At 40.8% G+C, this 26782-nt stretch overlaps 1 protein-coding gene across 1 annotated transcript in view; it reads right to left on the bottom strand.

Moving 5' to 3' along the window:
• PINX1 (PIN2 (TERF1) interacting telomerase inhibitor 1) overlaps window positions 1-26782 on the bottom strand; it is a 279682-nt gene that overhangs the window by 176001 nt on the left and 76899 nt on the right. The window contains exon 6 of the mRNA XM_033938738.1: window positions 16203-16285. Coding sequence (XP_033794629.1) covers window positions 16203-16285 — 83 coding nt within the window. The remainder of the gene's footprint in view (window positions 1-16202; window positions 16286-26782) is intronic.

The following is a 26782-nucleotide window of genomic DNA, read 5'->3' as shown; positions in this document are numbered from 1 at the left end:
CCTCTGCTCAGCTGTCCATGGCCAGTTTGTTTTTGTGTGTTTTTCATTTGGACATCTTCGTATTCCAAAATGGCCAAAAGAGATAGACGTACTAAGGGCCAAAACGTCTGGATAGGTCATTAAAAAAAAAAAAAAAAGACATCTTGCTGTTTTGAAAATGGACATGTTCTCTCTACTGGATTTCTGGACAACTTTCCCAAAACATCCAACCTCAGATTTAGATGTGCTATCAAAAATGCCCCTCCACATGTGTTCACAGTACAGGTGCATGTCCAACCTGAAATATTGTTGGGGGCAAGTGTACCTGCTTTTCCAGACACATAGTGGGCAACCTACCGCAGCTAGCCCTTCACCAGGAACTTTATTTCTTCACTTACCCCAGAGATGCTGTCATCATTTCAGCTCCTTACCCCTCCAGAGTTATTTTGCTGCAATTCCAACAGTGGTAAACCCCACCCCAAACAGACTGACATCACATACCATCATCTCTGAAGCCCTACAAAAGGTCATACTTGTAGAATAACACCATCTTTATTCTACGGAAAGGTCATCGGCCAGGTTCCAGCTGGATAAAGACCTTGTTATCATTTCAGCTCCTTACCTCTCCGGAATTACTTTGCTGCAATTCCAAGGGCAGTAAACCCAGCCCCCAATGGACTGATGTCACTTACTGGCTCTGAAGCACTACATGAGGGCAGGCCTCCTGGTGGGTCCTGCCAAAGGGCCCTTTGGGTAGCCCGAGAAAGACAATTTATTCTTGAGGTACTCTGGGTCAAATAGACTGCTAAGCTTGTCATCATGCATGGTTTTATACTTTGCATTCTCTGTCTTCTGAGTTGATCAAAACCTATTAACTCTGAGTTTCACTCTTCAGAATTTAACTATGACAACATTTTACCAAACATCAATGCTAACTATAATGTTCTTATGAAGTTATTATAGGTAATCGTTCCCCTATTAGATACAAAAAGCATCCTAAACCTTCTGACATTTCTGGAAACTTGTTATCTGTAAAAACTGTTCCAGCTAAGTTGTCACCTTCGTACTTGCCAATACCTTGTTTCTATTTTAATGGTAGGTCAGTTTGTAATAAACGCTTACCTAGTAGAGATTTGATAGGGGATGCACAGGTGGGTTTTGTTTTTATCACAGAGACTTGGATAGTAGATAATTTACTTTTTCTCTCACAGCTGACTGACTACACCCACAAATCTGCTCTTACTTAACAAGAAAGAAAATAGATTGTAATCAGTTTTGGCAAATTGCTCTACCACACTTGGGTCGTGATTTTTACAGCCATCATACTTTTTCAAGAGATGGCATGCAATTCTTTCTTTGACAACTGAGTATGACCCCTCTTGTTAGGAAAATTACCGTAAACCTCTGAATCATAAGATTAAATGATATACACATGAGCTAGCTAAATTGAAATCAAAATGTCGCCGACTTGAACAACAGTGGTGCTGTTCTCAGAGTTTTGATATTAAATCAGAATGAAAAAACCATTTAGATATATAAGGCATCAATACAAGCTGCAAAGAAAGCTTTTTATACTACTCAGAGCTAAGTGTAACATTGAATTCTCTCATATTTGCAGCTGGCTAATCTTTTACTGCTGGTTTTGGATTTTTGATTATTCTGTTGCTGTGAATTTCTATGCTTTCTCAAAAAAAAAAAAAAATTCAAACTTTTTCTTATCTGAACCTGTACACACAGCTTAGACCAGGGGTGTTAAAGTCCCTCCTCGAGGGCCGCAATCCAGTCGGGTTTTCAGGATTTCCCCAATGAATATGCATGAGATCTGTTTGCATGCACTTCTTTCATTGTATGCTAATAGATCTCATGCATATTCATTGGGGAAATCCTGAAAACCCGACTGGATTGCGGCCCTCGAGGAGGGACTTTGACACCCCTGGCTTAGACTAACTTTTCAGAACTGTTGAATCTCTGTTTACTGCCAACCTAGGTGGAAACTAGATATTTATCAGTGGCCCTTCTAAAAACTTTATTTCTTTCTTTAAAAAGTATTTGTGCTAGCCTTAAGGTATTTGTGCTAGTCTCCTCCCCCTCACCTTTTGTCTAGAGGTAGGCTCTATTGCAGAGTTATAGAAAGGTTTAATAGAAAATAATTTGTTCAGTTTCTGGGACATTCAGTGATGATTTTTCCTAATCTTTGTAGGGCCACACAACTGAGAAGAAAGGCTTTTTTAGCTTTTAAATCTCAGGTATTGGATTTCAAAGGGACTTTTTTCCTACAATTTCCATGTAAATGCATTGTTAAGATATTGGCGAGAACTTATGTATTTCCAGACTCAGAACATTTAAAGAATTTCCTAAAAGAAGGCAACCTCCAGTTCCTATAGCAATACCCACTCCTTAAGATGGTGATATGAATAACGCGGTAGAGAAGTGCATTCTGTTTAGTCATACACAAAAATTTTCTTGTATTTTTGTTTTATATTTTTTGGTCCTCCATGATTCTCTGTAATCTTGACCTTCTCTTTTTTATTTCTTTAAATTGGGGTCTGAAGAGGCACGTTATTGGTTATTTACTTTAATCTATAATTTCCTGGAAAATTTCTGAGTGTAATTCTACTTAACAAGTATAAACTTGTAATATTTGAAAATTGCATAAATTAAAAAAAAACAACAAAAAACCCAACACTCCAATACAATGAATATTGCCTATCATCTATGGAGTTGCAACCATGGCATTCAGAAATTTCAATCATAGCTTTAAAAAAATAAAATCTCAGCTCACCTACAATACAATACCATATGTTTCTTATATTCTGGAATTACCAGATCCCTGGTTCATTACATAGCCCCCCAAATTTGGAATCTATTACTAACCCAGGTGAGGGAAGAAAAAACCCTAGATAAATTCAAAGGGAAATTATAAAGCCACCTCTTTAGGGATGCCTTTGAATAAGAGCCTGAGTTCAATTTCACATTGAACCTCTTTGTAAAGTTATTCCCCAATGTTTTACTCCTTCGTTCTCTTTCCTATATTGATTATAATTCTCCCCAATTTCCTTTTGTTTTACAGTCTACCTTTGTCCGAAGTAAGTTACTGTCTCCCAAACGAATTGTCTGTCTTCCCCATTTTTATTTTTTAATTTTAACAAATTTTTATTGAACAAAGGAAAAAGCATACACAGGCTGAATGCCAACAGCAATAACAACAGAATGTCCCCCAGCATAATAACCGCCCCACCCACCCCCGACTAAGTGTTGGACAGGCCCAAATAAATCTGGCAAGCTACTACACATGTCAGAGTCCGGGCACCTATGCAAGGCCCCTCCATTTACCATATGCACACCATACATGATGAAAGGAACCACAGGTATCAGTCCGTAAAGCGGTCAGTTTGGACATAAGATAGATAGATATCCACTTTGAGAAGGAGATCTGACTGTGCAGGGAGATCAGGCTGTTTCCAAAACCAGGCCACACACAATCTGGCCGCCGTCACGTTCCAATCTGGCCGGGGTCACATTCCAACTCCTCAGCAGGGTGATTGAGTAAGAAAACATCTATATGCAAAGGTACAGGAGCATGCAATACCTCAGACACCAACTGTTGAACCATCTCTCAGAAGAGTATCACCCTGGGGCAATCCCACCATATGTGCCCAAAAGTCCACAACCTCCCACATCCTCGCCAACAGTGGCCATCCCCATGAGCATACCACCGATACAATTTCCCAGGAGTATAATACCACCGAAATAACATTTTGTACCCTTATTCAACCAATGGGGTGGCTAACGAGACCCACAGCAACTGATTATAAAGGTGTTCCTATTGCTGGAAGTCCAAGGACACCCCCAAAAGGGCCTCCCATTTATGCTCAAAGGATCGAACCTGGGGGCGGCTATATAATAGAGCTTTATACTAACGTTAAATAAGTCCCAAAGCAGAGCCCATGCGGAAAGGAAAACCTGAAGAAAGGCAGAGTCCACCCCCTCCCATTCCGGAAGAACTCTCCTCCATAAAAAAATCCCGAAGTTGAGTATAGGCAAAAATATCTGCCACTGGGAGATCATAGATGTCCCGCAAAGCTGCAAAAGGGGTCAGCATGCCCTGGAGAAGCAGCTGACCCAGCACTCCGAGTCCACTTCTCTCCCAGCTCAGGAAAATCCCAGAATCTCGGGCAGGCAAAAACCCTGGGGCATATCTAATAGGGGTAGCATAAAAATAGCGCTGCCCGAGAACCAGTCCCATCGCACTTGGCCCCACAGCTGTAGAGCCCCTTGCTGAACTTCACGAATGATCTCCAAAGGAAGCCACAGCAAGGCTGCTAGGGGATAAATAGGTTGTAGCTCCCGTTCTAAAGAGACCCAGCGATGAGATGGAAAAGCCCAGTGAAAACTTGTAACTGGGCAGCATAATAATAATTCAAAAAATCTGGCACTCCCATGCCTCCATGATGCATCCCAATACATACGCTCCCTCCTAACCCTAGGTGGTTTATGATTCCAGATATAAGTGAAAGCCCGGCGCTGAAGCCGGAGCAAAAATTGTTTGGTGACAGAGAGAGGCAAACAGGAGAACAGATACAAAAAAACGGGGTAGAACATTCATTCGCAGGGCACTAATCCTACCCATCCACAACAATCGTAGGCCCTCCCTCCGATCAAGACCAGCAAACACATCCCACAATAATGGGGGATAGTTCAGGCAAAAGAGCTCATCCAGATCACAAGATACACAAATCCCAAGATAGCGAATCGACGTAGCAGTCCAACGAAATGGGAAGGCCCCTTTTAAGCCAGTGATGGAGTCCACAGAAAGAGAAATATTAAGGATCTCAGATTTTGCGGCATTAATTTTGAACCCCGCCACCCGGCCATACTGTTCCAACACCAGAAGCACCACCCACAGGGGCTTCAACTGTTGAGAAAGTGTGAACAGAATATCATCCGCACAAAGCGATATCTTATGCTCCTGCACCCCTGGTGTAATCCCATGGATATTAGCATGAGCCCGAATGGCCTCCGCTAAAGGTTCCATCACCAAGGCGAAAATAAGTGGGGACAATGGACAACCCTGTCTGGTCCCACATTGTATCAGAAGGGGGATCGTATACAGTCAAGCCTCTGGGTTACCATACAACAGGGTCAGCTAATGCAAAAAATTTCCACAAAAATACCATGCGTTGAAACACCAACTGCATAAATGGCCAGAAAACCCTATCAAAAGCTTTCTTGGCGTTGACCGAAAGCAATACTGAGGGGATAGAAAAATGCCAGGCCGCCCAAATAAGATCTAACACTTTACGGATGTTATCACCAGGGTGCATCCTAGAAATAAAACCACATTGGTCCCCATGAACCAGTGCCGGCATAAATCTTTACAAGCGGAGTGCCAAAATACGAGTGAACAACTTATAATCGACAAACCAACAGGGAAATCGGCCTATAAGAGCCGCACAGCACTGGATCCTTCCCAGGTTTAAGAAGAAGTGACTCTGCTGCTTGACAAAAAGAATACGATAGACTCTTCCTCTAAGAAAGAATTAAACAACCGGGTAATGGGATCCACAAGGTAAACTGCCATTTTTTAATAAAATAATGGGGGAAAACCATCAAGCCTGGGCGCTTTATGGGCAGAAAAATGTTGGATAGCCTCCAGGACCTCCTGAGACTGAATGGGAGAAAAAAGCCACTCCACATCCACTGCCACCAACTGGAGCAAGCAAACTCCTATCAGAAAAGCCTCTTCCTCCGCCTCTGAAGCAGGAGACTCAGGAGTATATAAAGAGCGATAAAACTCCAAGAAGGCCTGTTGGATGCCCGCCTCATGCAACTGGAGCTGTCCAGCAGTATCCCGGACTTTAGTGATGAGATGGCGAGCCTGAGTCTGCCGAAGATGCATGGCCAACAGACGACCTCCCCCCCACTCAAAATAATGCCGTTTCTACCACTGAAGCGACCAGGCCAGCCCTTCTAAATCAAGATCCTGAAAATCACGCTGACATGCCCCCAGCACTCCCCGCTGCAGTAGGATGTTGTTTATGCCGACCTTCCAACCGCCAAAGACGAGCCAGCAAGTCCAATCATTGTGCAACCCGACATTTATTACGGAAGGCACCCTGTGAAATGCAGCACCCATGCAAAATCGCTTTAAAACTCTCCCAAAGCACTCCCGAGCTGACCTCACCCGTATCATTCAAAGTAAAGAATTTTTTAACATCATTCTCCAACAACGCCAGGATAGCGGGATCTTTTAGCAAGAAAATCATTCAATCGCTACTTACAACACCCCTCCCTATCCCGACCCACATGCCACTCTAGAGAAAGTGGGGCATGATCGGATTACACTCGCGGTTCAATAGTAGAGCCTCCGGTCTATTTTGGTATAGGAATGGTGCAAAGAAGAAAAATAAGTGTAATCATGCACTCCTGGGTGATGATAATGCCATACATCAACCAAATCATGCCTCAAGAACTTTCTGTGAGTCAGAAAGATAGAAATATGAAAGTATGCCTCTGTGAGATTCAGAGAAGGAAGGTATTCCTCTGGCGCAACTGAGGGAATCTTGAGGGCTGCATTGACAGACTTTAGATTCATTTGCTCTCCTGGACAGACAACTCACCAATCTGCTGATTTCGACCACAGACTACAAAACCTTCAAAAAAGAAACAAAAACCCTACTCTTCAAAAAATACATAAAACCAATATAATACAACCAGACATGCCCCAAACTCCTCCTACAATACTATCTACTTCTTAGCAAATTAGAAAATGTTCAAACTATTCCTTAAGAACTTCATATTACCTTAACAATATGTACTTCTTAATATCATAACAATTCTTATGTAATCCGCCTTGAACCGCAAGGTAAAGGCAGAATAGAAATCACTAATGTAATGTAATGAATTGCTGTTTCTTGGAAGCCACAGAAGAACAGGATCTGAACCCTTGGAGAGGCCTGGTGCTCCCTATCCTTTGTCTCTGGCCCTGTAATGTCCTATGATTGGAGGGGCTCTCCCAAATTATGGCAAAACCATCAGGAGCCATGAAAATTTCCCCTGCCAGACCCCCTGATATTCCAGGATCTGCTATCTGGTAGGGATTTCAGATTACAATCCACCACACTAGCCATGAGACTGTCCAGGCCCTTGCCAAAGAGCAATTGTCTCTGAAAGGGGAGTTTGCTCAGGGTTGTCTTGGAAACCATCTCCCCTGCCTACTGCTTAATCCAGAGCATTCTACAGGAGGAGATGGTATAAGCCGAGACCTTGCTCAGAAACCTGAAAAAGTCACAGAGAGCATCCACAACATAGTCAAACCTCTCCAAGAGGAACTGAGGGTTAGAGCCACTGTCCAAATCCAGAACATGGCTTAGATGAGAGTGGCAAGCTTGGGCAATATAAGATGCCGCCGCTGCTGCATTCAGTCCCAGCGCAGCAGCCTCAAATTGTTTTTTAAAGGACAAAATCTACTCTGTGGTCCTTTGCATTGTTGGGGAGTATACCTCCTTCACTAGAGAGCACATTTTGCTTCGTAACCTGTGCCACAAGTGAATCCACTTTAGGTGTAGCAAACCACTGCCGAAACTCAGCATCCATCAGATAAAGTTTAGCCATGGACTTAGCTACCGCTAAGGGTATCTCAGGAACACTCCAGTGATCTGTTAACATTTTAATAATCTCTGGATGCAAGGGAAAGCAGGCATTCTGTTCTTTGGTGCTGCTCATGAGCGAGCACTGAGACATGGAGGCCTGAGGCAGCATCAACCTTAGTTCCTGAAGTGCCTCCGCAATCAAACCTTGCAGGCCAGAGGGTTTGCATAATCTTCACATCCTTGGATCATCTTCGAGAGCCAGGGCTGCCACCTGATCATGGTCAGCCCCTCTGTTGGGATGCTAAATCTTCAGTGCTGAGGACCCTGAATGAGAAATTAAAGGCATGAACTCTGAACCTTCAACTTCTGAGTCTATCAGAGCTTGGATCCCCGAGAAATCAGCATGGTTCCTTGAAGTGGACCCTGTGCCTTTAGTTAGAAATCCTAGTGCTATCTCTGCCAAGACCCCCTCTGGGTTAGGGTAGATTTTAAAACCTAAAAAGGTATATGAATTTGGGAGCGAACCACTGCCCAGGTTGCCCAGTGGGTCCTAGCAGGGTCTCCCGCGGTGGCTTCTGGTGTTTGTCCACTGGCATTTGGCTGTGCTTTGACGGGGACATCAAGTCCACTTTCACTGGCTCCTGTAGGAATTTCTGGCCCAAAAAACTCTCAAACTGAGCACTTAAGCCATCAGAAAGAGAGGCGAAGGCTGAAGATCCTGCCCTCCTCTCACATGCACTGCGGCGCGCAACCCCTTTCCAATAGGCATCTGCCGCAAATCTGACTTGAATCCGAAGTATCTTCACCTGAGGAGTCCATCTATACTGTTTTCTGTCAAAATTAGGGGGTAAAGACAAATAGAGGCTTTTAAAATAAAAATCAGGAAATCCAAGATGGCTACCGCAATAGCAATTCTGGCATCTAAAACAGCTCATTGAGAAAAAATGCAAACTCAATTAAGGGAAGGGTTTTGGGAGGTGGGGATCCTAAGCCCTAACCTCAGAAACCTTCAAAAATGAGTTTTAAGGACCCCCCCCCCCCCCCGATTTTTCCCATAGGCTACAATAGCATTACTCACTGTGCTGTGCTGGAGCTGCCTCAGATCAGAGGTGAGAGAAGATTTCTGCCTCAGGCAAGCCTGAAGTCCAACAGATATCTTGTTTCTTCGGACTGCTGTCCAAGTCCCCAAGTGGAACTAACCCTCAGACCCCCACCGGAGCTGTGTGACGTAGTGAGAGGAACACAGTCGGTTCTGATCCACCACGGGACCTGTTCAGTCTGCACTCAAATCCACTGTGGACAGAACCTGAGGAAAGTCACTCAAGCCCACCGCGGATGAACCTGGGCCGAGATTTTTCCCAAGGGTACAGACCCTGAGCTCTGAGAAATACTGATGCAGACTGGCCACACAGGAATCATGCCAAGTATATGCCTGTGAGCTACAGACCTCAGCCTTGAGAGTCTTATCTTCTCATAGCCAGAGATACCCCGGGGTGACCAGGATCCTCTGCAGTACCGAAAGCCTCCGACCAGATAATAAAAAACCTAAACAAAAAAGATTAAACTGCAGCAGAACAGGCAGGCTCCCTACTCCTCGCTTGTAAAGTAAAACTGAGGGGGAGAAGCTCATCCCAGAGTGACAGTGGGCTCTCTATAACCCTCGCAATTAGTGGGGTTAAATCCTGATGATCAAGACTACCAGTCCTGTTGCACAAGAATGTATGGTTGTGTGTGTTGGATGGTAAACGGAGTTAAGGGTATTTGAGAGGGTTGATAGAGTATGTGTAAATGTGGGGGATACAGAGCTGTGTGATTTAAGATAAAAGCAGGGACTGGTGTGTGTGTAGGTATTTGTTTTTCAGTAGGCATTCTATATGGGAGGGATTGCATGTGCAATTTGGGAACGAGGTTGTGAAGCCTGTGTGTATGGAGCAGCATGATGCTGTGAATGTGGAATGTGTGCAGGGGTATTGGAAACAAGGTTTTGGGAATATGGCAATGCATGAAGGTGAGATTGTTAACGTAGGGTGTGGTTCGCACAGATGTGCTTGGAAAGGGGTGTATGTGAAATGAGAAATGTGGAAGGAGGTAGCTTTGAAGACTTTTTTGGAACCATCAATCCACCAGCTGTGTCAATTATTTGCCTGGTCTCTTTGGGACAGCGAGTAGGAACTTTGTAAACCCACGTGTATGTTGAGAGCAGGTGTGCATGTGTTGGAATATGGGTATGAGGGTACAAGAATATGTATGACTTTTGAAATGTGGCGGTGGTGGTGGCATATAGAGCAGTGGTCTCAAACTTGCGGCCCAGGGGCCACATGCGGCCCGCCAGGTACTATTTTGAGGCCCTCGGTATGTTTAACATAATCACAAAAGTAAAATAAAACAGTTTCTTGATCATATGTCTCTTTAGCTATAAATTACAATATTATTATTAAGACTTAGCCAAAAGGAAAGATTTATAAACTATAAAGAGTTTTACCCCATGCAAAATTGTCATTTCTTTAATAAGACATTAACTATTTTTTCTGAGGCCCTCCAAGTACCGTCAAATCCAAAATGTGGCCCTGCAAAGGGTTTGAGTTTGAGACCACTGGTATAGAGTGTACACCGAGATGGGAACAATGGGAAACTTGTGGATATTGCGGGAATCCACAATGTTAGTGACAAAATTGTCATTAATAACGGAGGTTTGGGAGGGAAGAGATTCAAAGTAAATGGAGAAAGGAGGGGTTAGGGACCAGGTTATGTACCTGTGCATACCTTGACTTGAAAACCTGAAATATCAACACCGCAGCTAAATAAATAAAAAAATTAAAAAAATCTTGCATTTTTAACAAAGTAATGACTATAGTTTTGTGTTAAATTTTAACAAGTTTCAGAACACATTTTATGTTTTGTTTGAATTTACCAAACAACAGAAGGCAAGGGAGATGTCCTTTCAACCATGTGGTCCTAACAAGAATCCTAGTTTTGGCGTGTGCAAAACGCCTTCCTAAGGGGACCCTCAACCAAGCAGTGTGTCTGGATGTTGAAGTCAAGGAGTATACTACAGCCACTTCCTTCTCCTACTCCTCTGGGTGGTGTTCTTTTGCTTGTTTGAATTTTCAAAATATTTTAAATGTGGGTTGGGAATGGGGGGATGGGATGGGGGATTTAAAAAAATAAAATAAAAAAAAGACTGGGGATGGAGTGGGGATAAGGATCAGTTTTTGTCCCCAAATACCACCCTAGTGGCTTTGAAGATATCTTGGTGCCATCCTTTGGCATAAACCACCACAGGCAATGAAAACCAGGTAAAACTAAATGAAGCAGCTGGCAATGTACTGGAAAGTGGGAAGAGGAAGGGCTTTTGGAATGGAGATGACCAATATTTCCAGTGTGTTTTCTACAGAAGGCAATGGAGATTTTGTATGGAGGCTCTGTTCGTCAAAAATACTAACCTGCTGCTTTTAACTTTACAGCTTAAAGTATTCATATATTTTCTGCCAAATCTGGTGAAATTCTATCCCTTTTTAAAAATTACTGTGCCTTCAGACACACATATATTGACTCTTTTCATTTAATTATTTCCAATATTCTGTATGTTAGGAAAGCATTTAAACACTGAGAAGTTGATAAACAGATTTTTGACCAATCCTGGATTCTTTGTCTTTCTTTAAGAAGTCACTCTGTGACTCTGATGATAAAGTATAGGTTTGGCCTCAGCAGGCTGGTCCCAGAGGAAAAAGTATAGTCTGGGCAGAAAGGAAACTAAAAATCTGATTGCTACAGTAGGAAACAGTGAACTGCAAAAACCACAGTTTTCAATTTCCCACCCAGAAAAATAACAAGCACCTGATTTGAACAGGAATTTGTGGCCAAATTTCACTCTATTAATTAAGCCTTGAGGTGCTGACGGGCCCCAGCGCTTCCCAAGGCTGCCAACTAAGAGACGTGCCAGGAAATGACTCCTGTCATCAGGAGGGTTAAAATTTGCAATTCCTGCAGCCAAAGCAGGAAGTCTTTGAAGTCTCCAGCTGCTACCCTTGTAAACAGTATATTACATAAACCACAGCTCAAGTGTCTTCTAATCAGTATTCCACATACAATATTGCTTCTGCAGGTATGAGGGCACTGTCGGATGCAAACTTGCAGGGCAGATCATAGATAGATGACTGGCTAGCTGGCATGCATGGTTCAAATAAGGTGTGTTCAATGGGCAGAATGACAATAGCACTACAAAAAAAGGGCAAAAGAAAACCTCTTCTAAAGTTGTTATAAAGAAAGATACTATTTTTTTTTTTTTTAAACTATTGTACATTTGATGATAGGCCTGTTTTTGAGGTGTGTTTTTTTTAGGGAGGGGGGGATTTGGGGGGAGAGTTGGAAGGTTGGAGTAAGTGCAAGTAAGAGAAAAAAATTGTACAAAATTTGAATCTGTGCCCATAAGGGCAATACCAGATTATATCAGCCCCAAGGTATGCAGGCAGACCCTTACACTTCAAACTGCAGGCTAAGAGCAGGAAAAGATTCTTCTGTGGCTCAGAATTCCCACCCTCAACTTCCCTGAAGAGGTAAACTTATACTCCTTGTTTTCCAGTTATTAGAGGAGCTTCCTGCTCAAACACAGCTGTACAACACAGAAACACAATTGCAGTCACAAAACAAGTGCTTCTGAAGTATCGAGGAAGTTTTGGCTACCAGTATGGACAAAAGGATCTATAAGATTTAGGGGTGTTCAACCAACCAAATCACTTAACAGATTTTCCCTCTCCAATCAATTGAGTTTTTTTAAAGCTTTGTTTTTGGTTCCCCCGAAAAAAAACATCAGCACTGGACTGTTACCTGTGGGCAGCCGCTAAAAAAAATTCCTGCAGCCAAAATTAAACTCTCTCTCTCTATATATATACATATTATGACATATCAGTATTTAACAGTAAATTTATGGAGAAAACACAAAGATGCTTGATTTTAAGTTAAGAGGTGTGCACAGAAGCACCACAGCAAAACTCATGATTGTGTTGGCTTGTTGCTTTGTTCATGTAACGTGCCCAACCACCAACTTCCACCTAAACCAGAAAAATGTGTATTAAACACATCTATGCTAGTATATGTTTCAGCTATAATGTTTAAATGGCCTCTACCATGCTAAGACAGATAGTTTATATGGACAGATCCATACACTCATTGGTTGAACTAATAGGTATAAACACAGCTCCAGGAGAGTGCAATAAATATTTTGAGCTAGAATCCATATTAAAGGTTATCTTAAAAGATGGCGCGAAATAGAGAGAGAGGGGCAAAAAATAACAAACGAGAGAACTACAAACATGGAAGACTGGAGAAGGGCGGATGCAATTCCCTCTCTACAAAAAAGGAAGTAAGGAAGAGGTAAGGAACTACATGTCAGTAAGTGACTTCTACAGTAAGTAAATCAATGGAAATGCCTTTAAAACAGAGTATAGTGAAGTTTCTACAATATGGTTTCACTTCAGGTAGGTCTTGTCAGACAAATCTGATCAATTTCTTTGACTGAGTAGCCAAAGAATTGGATAGAGGAAGAGCGCTAGATGTGGTGTATTTAGATTTAGCAACGTCTTTCACATTGTTCCTCACAGCCATCTAATAAATAAACTAAGTACCCTCGGTATGGGCCCCAAAGTGGCGGACTGAGTTAGGAACTGGTTGAGTGGAACACAACAGAAGGTATTGGTAAATGGGGTTCAGCTGAGGAAAGGGATGTTACCAGTGGTGTTCTTTTCAACATTTGTAAGTGATACTGCTAAATGGCTATCTGGTAAGGTTCACCTCTTTGTGGATAATACCAAGATCTGAAATAGGGTAGAAAATCTTGATGGTGTGGATAACAAGAGGATGATGAGGGGGGGGTGACAAGATGGCGGCAGTGAGTGAGTCGCAGTGAAGCGGCACAGGAAGATCGGGACGATTGCGGGACATTTGCAGGAGTATTTTCTTCTACCATTTTCTTGAGAGCAATGCCGCCAAAAAGGAAAGGGGTGTTGAGGGCCGTTTCCTCGCCGGCCCTCTCTTCGACACCCATGCAGCAAGTTATCCAGCAAACGGTGGACCGCTTCTTTACGACTCAATCGACGGCAACCCGAGTTATCGGAGGAGATGACCCGGTTTTGGGAGAAGGCGGTGGAGAGCTTTTTTCCCTTTCAGGGAGTGAAATATCTTTGTCCTCTCCGGACCCTTTCGTCCCCAGGTGTCCTGCTACAGCCGGGATCCAGCAGCGGGAGAACCATGACCCCGGAAGGGAAACCATGGGGCTGTGCGGTGAGGGCGCTGGACCGGAACGAGCAAGTGCAGGGAAGCTGAAAGAACCAACAATCAGCATATCTACACCAACATCAACGGAGGCTTCCTTGGGAGATATCTGGGTGCTTCTACAACGTATGGAGGCTTCTATGGCTAAAAATACTGAGGAGGTAACAAATATTAACTTTAAGATTGATACTTTAACTAAAACTATTGACTCAGTTAAATTGGATTTTTCAAGCCAAAACAAACAGATACAGGAGGATATACAACAGTTTCAAATGTTTAAAACAGCAATAATTAAAGATAATTCCTCTATACATAGGAAATTAGAGCAATTTGAAAATCATAATAGGAGATTGAATCTTCGTATATTGAATTTTCCAATTTCACCTGGTATTCCACTTATTGATTTCTTCAAAAGATATTTGATTGAAAATTTGGGAATTTCTCCTGAAAATATTCCTCCTTTAAATAAGATTTATTATTTGCCAAATAAAAAAATTCCTCTGGAAAAAAATGTTGGACAAGAGAAAAATAATGGACAAGAGGAACAGATTGACTTTGCCAATGTTGTTGCTCTTTTGGAACAAACTTTGAATCCAGATACTGCAAGATCTACACTTCTAACATCTTTTGTTTTTGAGCAAGATTTAAATATGATCTTAAGATTATATTTTAAAAATTCTCAAAAATTGTTTGGGGCACAACGTATCTGGATTTACCCAGATGTTTCTAAAGTGACTCAGGAGTGAAGGAAATAATTTATTTCCCTACGACAAGAAACTCTTAAATTGGGTGCTACATTTCTTCTAGCCTACCCCTGTAAATGTTTGGTAAGGTACTTGGGAGTCAAATATGTTTTCTTTTCTTCAGAACACTTAAAGGAGTTTCTAAGAGTTAAAAAGATTACTTAGAGTTAAAGGATTACCAAGGTATGATGTAGAAAGGAATAAAAATAAAATTAAGCCTTTTTTCTTTAAATTAAATTCTTTAATTTATGTCTCCAATATTATATGATTATCACACCCCATTTTTAGTGGTCTAAGGAAGGGATAAAATGTTGTATTTTCAAATTTGAATTGTTTTGTTCAAATCTGATATATTATTTTGGTGAAATCTGTTTTCCTTCTCTGTATTTCATGGAACAAGATTACGCTTGTGAATTGTTGTTTAAAAATTTAAATAAAGAATTAACAAGAGGATGATGCTTGAAGAATGGTCCAGAATTTGGCAGCTAAAATTTAAAGCTAAGAAGTAATGCATTTGGACTGCAAAATCCCGAGGGAGCTTTGGGGGTGAAGAACTTTTGTACACAAAAAAGGAACAGAACTTGGGTGTGATTGTATATGATGATTTTAAGGTAACTAAACAGGTAGAAAAGGCAATGGCAAAAGCTACAAGGATGCTAGGGTGCACAGGGAGAGGAATGGCCAGTAGGAAAAGGAGGTAATAATGCCCCTGTATAAGACTCTGGTAAGACCAAATGTAGAATATTGTATACAATTCTGTAAACTGCACCTTCAAAAAGATATAAACATGATGGAGGCGGTCCAGAGTAAAGCTACTAAGATGGTTAGTGATTTTCGCCAAAAAGCATATGAGGCAAACTAAAAAGATCCCAATATGTATACTCTGGAGAAAAGACAGGAGAGAGGCGACATGATAGAGATATTTAAATTCTACATGGCATAAATGTGCATGAGTTGAGTCTCTTACAATTGAAAGGAAGTTCTGAAATGAAGGGGCATGGGAAGATTAGGTTCTTGCCTCGATAATCTACTTTCTAGTAGATTTCTAGTAGATTATTTAAAAAATGATTGGTAAAACAAGGTGAAAACAAGAACCAAGATGGCACAAACAAGACACCTAGCTAAGAAGAATTTGTCTTAATAACTATGGCGCTTTTACACTCCCTCATTTGCTTCTTTCATCTTACACTTCAAACCTGCTTGACAATGAAAAGGCAAACATCTGGCAATACATGCATGTCTGAGACAGTAAGAAGGCTATCTGAAATCTCACAGGGCGGGCCTTTAAGACTCATATGCCTTTCTATTAGAAAGAAGATTATCCAGGTGAGAACCTACCGTATTTTTCACTCCATAAGACACTTTTTCCACCCCCAAAAAGGGGTGCATCTTATGGTCACGTGTGTCTTATGGAGCAAAAAATACGGTAATCTTCCCTTCTAGTACAAAAGACATACGATCTTGAGCAACAGACATGCCAAAGCAGTCCCTTGAGTCTAGGGTGGGGGAACAACATCCAGAACTACAGACTCCAGATCATTACCCTATGTCAGAACAGCCACAGTTAATGAGGCATTGATGAGAGGAACGGTTTATGATGTTAAGTTCAGAGGCTTACCTCAGATGTTTGCTTTTCCTTCTTTTGCCGTTTTCCAAAAATGCAGGCCAAGTCTGTTTCACTGCGAGAAGATAAATCTTTTCCTAAAACAGAAAGCACATATGTTTGGTGAGCCATGTGTCATCGGGCATCTCAATATCACTATTACCCAACTGCATGACACTATCATTGTTATTTGGTCACTCTTATTTCTGCATGTTATTAATAGAAACAAATGTGTTTTTAAAAAACTTTCGTTTCTATTCTTGAAACTCATTATTTGCTAAATATCATCTAATTAACAAATGATAAGTGACAAAAAAAAAAATCAAACTTGCACTAATACTTTTCATCCCATGTGAAAATTTAAAAATCTTGAGACTACTTCTGAAGCGGCCAACCCATTACCAACATCAAATGCATAGAAACTTCCAGAAATGTTTATGAAATTGCAGCTGGATCAACACAATTATGGGAATATAATATGATTTCTCTGGTGGAATATGAGAGAACCCAAGCTAGAAAGATTGTGAGCCCACTTGGACAGACAGGGAAAATGCTTGAGTACCTGATTGTAACCTTGATAGGCGGTATATAAATACCTAATAAAATAACACATTTTTAAAAATGAGCACATCTCCCAGAGTTCACTGACTACCAATTTGTGCATGACTCCAAAAGCGCACGTTCCCTTTCTAAAGTCTATGTGGAATCATTGAAGAACAAGCAGTCTCTTGCATTGTGCAGTAAAGGAAAAAAAAAGCCCTTCAAAACAAGACACTTTTCCTTTTAACGTCTTCTGTAGAGTGAAGTAGCCTAATGGTTGGAAAAATAATAGAAGTGTTGCTGAAAGAAAGGATAGTGTACTTCCTTGAATCTAATGGGTTAGAGGATCCAAGGCAACATGGCTTTACAAAAGGTAAATCGTGCCATATGAACCTGATTGAATTTTTTGATTGGGTGACCAGAGAGCTGGATCGAGGACATATGCTAGATGTAATTTACTTAGATTTCAGCAAAGCCTTTGATATGGTTTCTCATAGGAGGCTGTTGAACAAACCTGAAGGGCTGAAGTTAGGACCCAAAGTGGTGAACTGGGTTAGAAACTGGCTGTCGGACAGACACCAAAGTGTGGTGGTTAATGGAAGTCACTCGGAGGAATGAAAGATGAGTAGTGGAGTCCCTCGGGGTTCGGTGCTGGGGCCAATCCTGTTCAATATGTTTGTGAGTGACATTGCTGAAGGGTTAGAAGGAAAAGTGTGTCTTTTTGCAGATGATACCAAGATTTGTAACAGAGTAGACACCGAAGAGGGAGTGGAGAATTTGAAAAGGGATCTGCAAAAGTTAGAGGAATGGTCTAATGCCTAGCAACTAAAATTCAATGCAAAGAAATGCAGAGTAATGCATTTGGGGATTAATAATCAGAAGGAATCGTATATGCTGGGAGGTGAGAAGATGATATGCATGGACGGGGAGAGGGACCTTGGGGTGATAGTGTCTGAAGATCTATAGGTGAAAAAAAACAGTGTGGCAAGGCGGTGGCTGCTGCCAGAAGGATGCTGGACTGTATATAAAGAGAGGTGTAGCCAGTAGAAGGAAGAAGGTGTTGATGTCCCTGTACAGGTCATTGGTGAGGCCCCACTTGGACTATTGCATTCAGTTTTGGAGACCGTATCTGGTGAAGGACGTAAGAAGACTTGAAGTGGTCCAGAGGAGGGCGACGAAAATGATAGGAGGCTTGCACCAGAAGACGTATGAGGAGAGACTGGAAGCCCTGAATATGTATATCCTAGAGGAAAGGAGGGACAGGGGAGATATGATTCAGACGTTCAAATACTTGAAGGGCATTAACGTAGAACAAAATCTTTTCCAGAGAAAGGAAAATGGTAAAACCAGAAGACATAATTTGAGGTTGAGGGGTGGTAGATTCAAAAGCAATGTTAGGAAATTCTACTTTACGGAGAGGGTGGTGGATGCTGGAATGCGCTCCCGAGAGAGGTGGTGGAGTGGAAAACGGTGACTGAGTTCAAAGAAGCGTGGGATGAACACAGAGGATCTAGAATCAGAAAATAATATTAAATATTGAACTAAGGCCAGTACTGGGCTAACTTGCACGGTCTGTGTCTGTATATGGCTGTTTCTGGGAGGATGGGCTGGAGAGGGCTTCAATGGCTGGGAGGGTTTAGAAGGGCTGGAGTAGATTTCAACAGAGATTTTGGCAATTGGAACCCAATCACAGTACCGGGTAGAGCTTTGGATTCTTGCCCAGAAATAGCTAAGAAGAAAACATTTAAATTGAATCAGGTTGGGCAGACTGGATGGACCATTCGGGTCTTTATCTGCTGTCATCTACTATGTTACTATGTTAATGAAGCAGACTGAGATCCAAGAGAACCGGGTTCGATTCTCACGGTAGCTCCTTGACTCTGGGCAAGTCACTTAACCCGCCACTGCCTCAGATACAAAATAGGTACCTGTATATAATATGTAAACCACTGGTTGTAACCACAGAAAGGTGGTACATCAAGTCTCATCCCATTCCCCTTTCTTCTTGAGATGTTTAACCGATTCCATTCCAGTGAAATCAAACACAGTAAAAGGAAGAAGAAATATATAGGTCAAGTGATTATCTATTATTAGAATATAACAGGGGTTCTCTGGGCAAAAAGATGTGTCGTCTTGAGTTTTCTCCTGATACAAGCTGCAGCAGAGCATGGGTGGGTTCAGCAGGCCCTTCCAACTAAACTGAGCTTGCAAACATACCAAAGAGCAGAAAACTGACCTTTATAGTAGCAAATATTTGGCTATTACTGTGAATTTGTGCCTACTGAGAAGGCTCCATCCATCTGCATGAATAGGCACCAAGACACATGCCTCATGCAGCCTGTCACCCTAACGAGAAATACTTTACCGTATCTTTTCCTGTCCAATCGCCAGTCAGACATGCACGAGTTAGCATGTGTTTTACAAAATGTACAAGTAAATCATTCCCAACCCCATCTGCAAACATTTACATCTGCTCCAAAGCAGCTTTAATATCCACACAATTTGTGCAAGACTTTGTGCTAGTACTTTTCTTCATAAAGTGCCTATGTCTTTACAAAACAGGCACCTTCCTGTACAATCAACCTAGCTACCTTGTTGTAAAAGTTACCCTCTTACAGAGATCATAGTAAATGATGGAAGATCAAGACCAGTATGGTTCATTTAGTCTGCTCAGTAAGGTGGCTAGCGTTATACCTGTTACACCATGATAACCTGGAGTTTTGAAGAAAAGAGATCCCTTTTTGATACTACAACAGATGTAATCTTTAGAGCAGTGGTCTCAAACTCGCAGCCCAGGGCTATATGCGCCCCGCAAGGTACTATTTTGAGGCCTTCGGTATATTTATCATAATCACAAAAGTAAAATAAAATGGTTTCTTGATCATATGTGTCTTTAGCTATAAATTACAATACATTTCCCCCTCCGTATTCGTGGGGGATCAGGGCACAGCCGGCCCGCGAATATTAAAAAAATGCTACCCCCGGCTATTTTAAGTCCTGAAAGCTCCCCCTTAAGCCTTACCTGGTGGTCTAGCAGGTTTTCGGGGCAGGAGCGATCTTCCTACACTCCTGCCCTGTGCAGATCGCTCACATAAATTGGCTGCCTTGAGCTCCCTTAGTCTCTCGAGCCATTTTCTGTGAGTGATCTACACGGGGCAGGAGCGTGGGAAGATTGCTTCTGCCCCAAAAACCCACTAGACCACCAGGTAAAGCTTAAGGGGGGGCTTACAGGGCTTAAAATAGCCTGAAAAATGAAAATGTATTTTTTGATCTAAAACCACGAATAAGCGAATCCATAGATATGGAATTCGCGAATACGGAGGGGGAAGTGTTATTATTAAGACTTAGCCAAAAGGAAAGATTTATAAACTATAAAGAGTTTTACCTCATGCAAAATTATCATTTCTTTAATAATACTAACTATTTTTTTCTGAGGCCCTTCAAGTACCTACAAATCCAAAATGTGGCCCTGCAAAGGGTATGAGATCATTGCTTTAGAGGGATTGCATGCAACAGGAGGTTGCATGGGTTCACAGAAGATACTACTTTCTCAGAAACTAATGTTTTATTATTATAAAAGTCATTTGAATAATCTGCCATAGATATTGAAGCTAGCAAGTTGCTCATTTGAATTCACTCTGTACATCCATGACAATGCAGGGATGTTCTTCTTAGAGACATGGTGACAAATTTTTCCCCGTCCCCGCAAGAACCTATTTTCCCCGCCCCGTCCATTTTGTAACTGTCCCTGTCCCATTTCTGTAAGCTCTGCCTTAACCACACAAGCCTTGAACATGTATGATTTTAAAGTGTTTGAGGCTTGTGCAGATGAGGACAGAGCTTGCAATGGGGCAGGGACAAAGAAAAGAACTCGTAACAGGACAGGAAAATGAGTTCCCATGGGGATGGGAAAAAATCTGTCCCCGTGTCATTCTCTAGTTCTACTGTTTTTGGCCTTGTTTTTAAATGTGCATTTTAGATATAAATACTGTTTTTCATGAGCTAAAGTATAAGGGAGATTAGAGATCTTGCCAGGTACTTATGACCTGGGTTGGCCAATGTTGGAAAATAGGATACTGGGCTAGATGGACCTTCAGCCTGTCTTAGTATCGCAATTCTTCTTTATTATGCGGGCAAAGGATTCCACCATTTTGCTGTCAGGTATGCAAAGGTTGTAGAACGAATAATCTTGTATTTGATTCCTCTAGGACAAGGGTAGGCAAATCCGGTCCTCGAGAGCCACAGGCAGGTGAGATTTTCAGGATATCCACAATAAATATGCATGAGATAGATTTGCATCTCAAGGAGGCAGTGCATGCAAATCCATCTCATACATATTCATTGTGGATATCCTGAAAACCTGACCTGCCTGTGGCTCTCGAGGACTGGAATTGGCTAACTACCCCTGTTCTAGGATTTGGGAATTTTATTCTCATATGGTTGATCAGGTTATATTTATCTGTGGGTGATATTTCAGTTAAATTCAACATATAGTCTGGTGCTTCTCTATGGAAGATTAAAAAGATCAGTTTACACAGTTCAAAAATACACCTTGATTCGAAGGGGAGCCAATGTAGTTCAAGGTACAGGGATATCACGTCATCATATTTTGTTGTCGAGAAAATAAGTCTGGCTGCTAAATTTTGAATGGTTTGTAGTTTTTTCCATATATATATATATATTTTTTTTTTTGCAACCTACATAAAGGACATTGAAGTAATCTAATTGGGACAGTACTAGTTACTGAACCAAAATTTGAAAGTTTTCTTTGGCAAATGCAGAATTCATCTGTTTAATTGTTGTGAATATTTTCTTGGTTAATATTTGCATTTGTTCCTACCAGGATAGGTTTTTGTCAAATATAATCTCTAAGATTCTCAGTTCTGATCCCAGTTTCAGTGGGGCATTATGCAGTGTTGAGTGTCATCATTGGTGATTCTAAGTGGGCTTATCAGTAAAAATTTGTTGGTTTTTTTTTTTTTCTTTCTTTAGAACAGTGCTTCCCAAACCTGTCCAAGCCCCAGCCAGTCAGGTTTTTAAGATATCCCTAATGAATATGCATGAGAGAGATTTACATACCTGTCACTTCCATTATATGCAAATCTCTCTCATGCATATTCATTAGGGATATCTTGAAAACCTGACTGGCTGGGGGTCCCCCAGGACAGGTTTGGGAACCACTGCTTTAGAACATAAGAATAGCCTTACTGGGTCAGACCAATGGTCCATCAAGCCCAGTAGCCCGCTCTCATGGTGGCAAATCCAGGTCGACTAAGATGATATATATGATGAAGTCAAAATGACGGAAAAGATCTCAGAATTGCCACTCCAAAGGATCATAATACTATCATCCATATAAGGAATTGTGGCGTGGGTATCTTTCATTGATCAAAAAACCTTCATGACTTCACATATGACTTAATTCGTCAATATTTCAAAATTTCTTTAACTACTCATCAAATTGAGACTGTAGTAGTATTCTTGGCTATAATAATTTACTTATCCTATCATAAAAATTACTTGTTAGTATATTTTTTTTATCTATAACAAAACTGTGCACAATAGCAAATCACAAAAAGTGCAAAATGGCAACTACCTGTATTAGAACTGTGCAAAAATAGCAAAACACAGAGAGTGCAAAATAGCAACTATTGTGCTGCAAAATTAGCAAAGTAATATATGAGGTGTTGTCAAGGGTCTGTAGAATAAGGATTGACAAGCTTATAAGTTTCCAAGTTTCCAAGTTTATTAATATTTGATTGATCGCTTATTACAAACTAAGCGATGAACAATTTATTTAAAATAAATAGAATTTTAGAAGTATTACAATAAGTTGGGGGTTCTAATACAAACAGACAAAACAGACTGACATGATACATAAGGGAGGAAAGAAAACGGGAGGGAATAGTTACAATATTTAATCTTTTTCATAATCTAAAGAAGAAGAAGAGGGGGCAGGAAAAAACATGCGGAAAGGGAATTTGAAAATATGATAAAAAGTAATTTTTTTAAAAATAGAAAATTAAATAAAATGTGTTTTTTTAAATGTTAAAAGCGTCTTTAAATAAAAAAGTTTTTAAAATGATTTTGAATTTATTAAGATCTTTAACTTCTCTTATATATAGTGGTAAATTATTCCAAATCTGGGGGGGCCATTACAGAAAACATGTCTAATCGTCTAATCTAAGAGGAGGTAAGAAAGAAAAATGATTAGGAAGGTTTCTAAGGTGATGGGGTGGAGCAGTCACGTGATTGGTTGGATGTTGTGGCAATCTGGAGTGAATTCTGTGAGGAAACGGGAACAGTAGAGAAGTCTCTTCAGGAAAAGATTATCCCTCCCTCCCTCCCATTTGTGCTGGAGTTATGTTTTGCGTCAGTGTTGTGGGGTGGGAGGTGTACATGTTATATGTCGACTTGGGTGGGTTTGGTGGAGCTTATGGGGTTAGGGGGAGGTGGTCGCAGCTTTGGGTGGGGCGGAAAATGGGGTTTGGCCCAGTTGGATCTGGGAGATGAGCAGTTAATAAATAAATAAATAAATGTAACACTCGTATGCTATACCGCTGCGAGGGGAAGCATGGCCTTGTGTCACCGTGGATCATGTTTGGGGGGAGGAGAAGCATGGCCTTGCGTCACTGTGGGTCATGTTCGGGGGAGGGGAGGGGAAGCATGGCCTTGCGTCACCGTGGGTCATGTTTGGGGGAATGTTATAAATTTAAAGACTTAACAGGAGCTAGTTTAGACACTGAATGGACCCTGGAGGTGTGTGAAATATGCTTTGGGGGTTTGTTGGTTTTTGGACACAGATTGTATTGTAAGTAGAGATAATATTCAGACACATAATAAAGCTGCAGCCAAATATTTATTCCAATAAAACTGAGTTGTGTGATTATTGATTGATGGTGATTAGCTTTCAGTTACAGGTGACGAGAATGCGAATGCTAATGTTAGAGGTTAGTTGTTCCATGGACCAAACATGAACACAGTTATAGCACACATAGGAACACGTGGAGGGGCATAATTAAAAGAAACATCCAAGTCCATTTTGGGCCCAAGTTACAATTCACCCAAAGTCGGACATGAGAAAAGGTCCATTTTCAAAAAATACATCCAACATTTTTTTCCCCCAAAAATCGTCCAACTGTACGTCCAGCCATCTGATCGCCCAGATAACTAAGTTGTCCATCTTTATACCACATTTTCATCCAAAAATTCATCCAAATTCACCTTTTGGGCACAGGAGGGGCCAGAAAAGTGATGGGCTGGACACCCAGACATGGCACCAGAGTAGTGGGGTACCTTACAGGGCACTGTTGTGAACATCACAAAAAGGGTCCCATATAAACATCTCACCACAACAATCTTATAGGTCAGGGTGAGCCCCCCAAAACACCCCTACAATCTACTAAACACATCTATTTACCACCCCAATAGCCCTTATAGCTGCAGGTGCCACGTATATGGCAGTACAAAAGGGTTTGGGGTTTTTTTGGTGGTGCACATGTTTCACCATGAATGCAGTGATTAGAGTGGCTTATAGACCTGGGTCCTCCTCTCCATTTTTCACTATCCCAACCCCAAGACCATGTATGCCACCTCAGTGCAGCTCTACTAGGCTTTCTTATGTCAGGCTGCCAGGTGCTGATGTTCTGGAGGCAGATATGTGAAGTTGTTATTATGATTTTTAGGGGGGGAGGGGGTCAGTGATCACTGGGGCAGTATGTGAGGGTCTGTACTTTGTATCTGCAGTGCTTATCTGGTCACTTTGGATACCTTCTTGTGACTTAGATCTGGTTTTAGATGGCCTAAGTCACAACGTCCAGGTTCTGTCTAGGCAGTGTTGTAAAACTTTTGGTTATACATGCAGAATGACTAAGTCTAGGACGGCCCACGGCCCATCCAAATCCTGCCCTAGACACTCCTCCTGACACATCCCTTTTAGCTCTGGTCGTTCAGCAGCACTCTGAAGGCCTAGCTCATTTTTAAATACATCTAAAACCGGTTCAATTATCGACACTTGGACGACCTGTCTCACTGATCGTCTAAGTGCTGATTAGGCTGGTTTTTAGACATATTTCCATTTCGATTACGAGCCCCATAGCATACATATAATTTAATTATTTTTAATTACTTAGTTTGTTTGTGTGCTATAACTATGTTCATGTTTGGTCCATGGAACAACTAACCTCTTATTATTTGAACACATTTGTTTTAAATGTTTTGAATGATATTGTTTTAAGTATGATATTACTTGCGTTTTTCTCATTTATAAAATTTTTATGCAGTTTATTTATTTATTCAATTTTCTATACCGTTCTCCCAAGGGAGCTCAGAACGGTTTTACATAAATTTATTCAGGTACTCAAGCATTTTTCCCTGTCTGTCACGGCAGGCTCACAATCTACCTAGGGCAATGGATTTTATTATAATACATATTTTTGGGAAGATATTTTGGTAAAGATTTACTTATTCTCGGCACCCTTGGTCATCTTCATTGTTTCTGTGCATTTGCATTTTAATAAAAATCCCTTAAAATCTCAACTAGCAAAATGCTCAAAAAAGCCAAGATGGTCTTAGAAAGAGACCCAAACATAAATAAGGAAAGGAAATCATTTTTTCTCTGTCTTTTAAATGAATGACCTGGCCATCACTAGTCTCCCTTTTTCACGTTTTGTTTAATCACTTATCTCCTATTTTTCATATTACTGTTTTGTAGCTTCTGGATCACTGGGGTTCCCTCTTTATCTCCCTTGTATTATTCAAGCCGCCACCTAGTATTTTGCATGATTTTCATTCATCCCAACTCATTCCTGTGCAACAAATGCCTAACAATACAAGTATTTTATCAATAAAGTAATTTATCATAGTTTTAGCCACTGCCTATCTTTTAAGTACTATTGCATAGTAGTACTTGCAAGACAACGTGGAGCAGTCAGCACAATCAACTTGTATTAATGATAAATAGTAGTAGTACTAATAAAAAGTAGGATTAAAAGCTTCTTGTGTAATGACTATGAAACATACAGCATAAGAGTGTGCTAATTTTCATTACAGAAGAGTTGCTGTAGTAATGATACAATTATGTGATGGACTGCATGTGCAACCTGGTTCACCTTTTCCTGTCAATGAGGTCACACATTGCTTGGAAAAGTATAGTGGTTCTGTCTCAACATTTTTGATAATGTTGGGTGCCTAAAAGAAGGCCTGTTATCCTTATAAGACCCTAAGATAAACCTTCCCAAACTTTTCCACTTGGAGTGGTTGATACAGTATGTAATTATTATTCTGCAAAATATGAAGCTAAAACATTAGTTGTTTTTCATACAAAAAAAGAATTTCCATTGTCCTTCACAATACTGGCAAAAGCTTTCATTCATAGGTATTTCATGAAGAACCTGTACCGTCATCTCTCATATGGCCTAGTGTAAGAAACAAAGACCATAACTAGGCCCCGTCTCTCTTCAGTGAAATGCAGAGAAACATTTGCAGATCCAACAATAACAAACATGACATTTATATACTGTTTTAACTACAAGGCTCAAAACGGTTTAAACATAAAAAGAGTAAAAAAATAAATAAATAAATCTACAGGTATAATTTGTTCAATACTGCAATTACAATAACTGGCTAAAAGAATTTATAAGAATAAAAGCTAGAATTTCCCAAATAACCAAGTTTTTAACTCTTTTCTAAATTCCACATAGTCTGTTTCACATCTCAATTCCTACAGAATAGAATTCCATAAACTTGGCATAACCACATTAAAAAAATCTCTTTTGCATTTACTAATTTTTAAATTGATAGGAATTTGATGGGAATTAAAATTTAAATGTGCTGTTCTCAAATCTTAAACCAAATTTAATTAACTTGGTATTTTTCCAGACAGTCACCATAAAACAACTTGAAAGTCAAGCATAAAATTTTAAAATTAATATGTGCTGCTTCTGGGAGCTAGTGTAACAAACATAAAAGGGGATACCTCTCCCCCACCTACCACCACAGTTTTTCCCCCAACATAATTCTTGCTGTGGTTTTTGGATAAGTTTCATCCTCTGTAT

The sequence above is a fragment of the Geotrypetes seraphini genome, chromosome 3, assembly GCF_902459505.1.
Source record: "Geotrypetes seraphini chromosome 3, aGeoSer1.1, whole genome shotgun sequence".
Lineage (NCBI taxonomy): Eukaryota > Metazoa > Chordata > Amphibia > Gymnophiona > Dermophiidae > Geotrypetes > Geotrypetes seraphini.
Note: the sequence above shows the minus strand (reverse complement) of the source record. Positions and strands in the feature narration are given on the sequence as shown.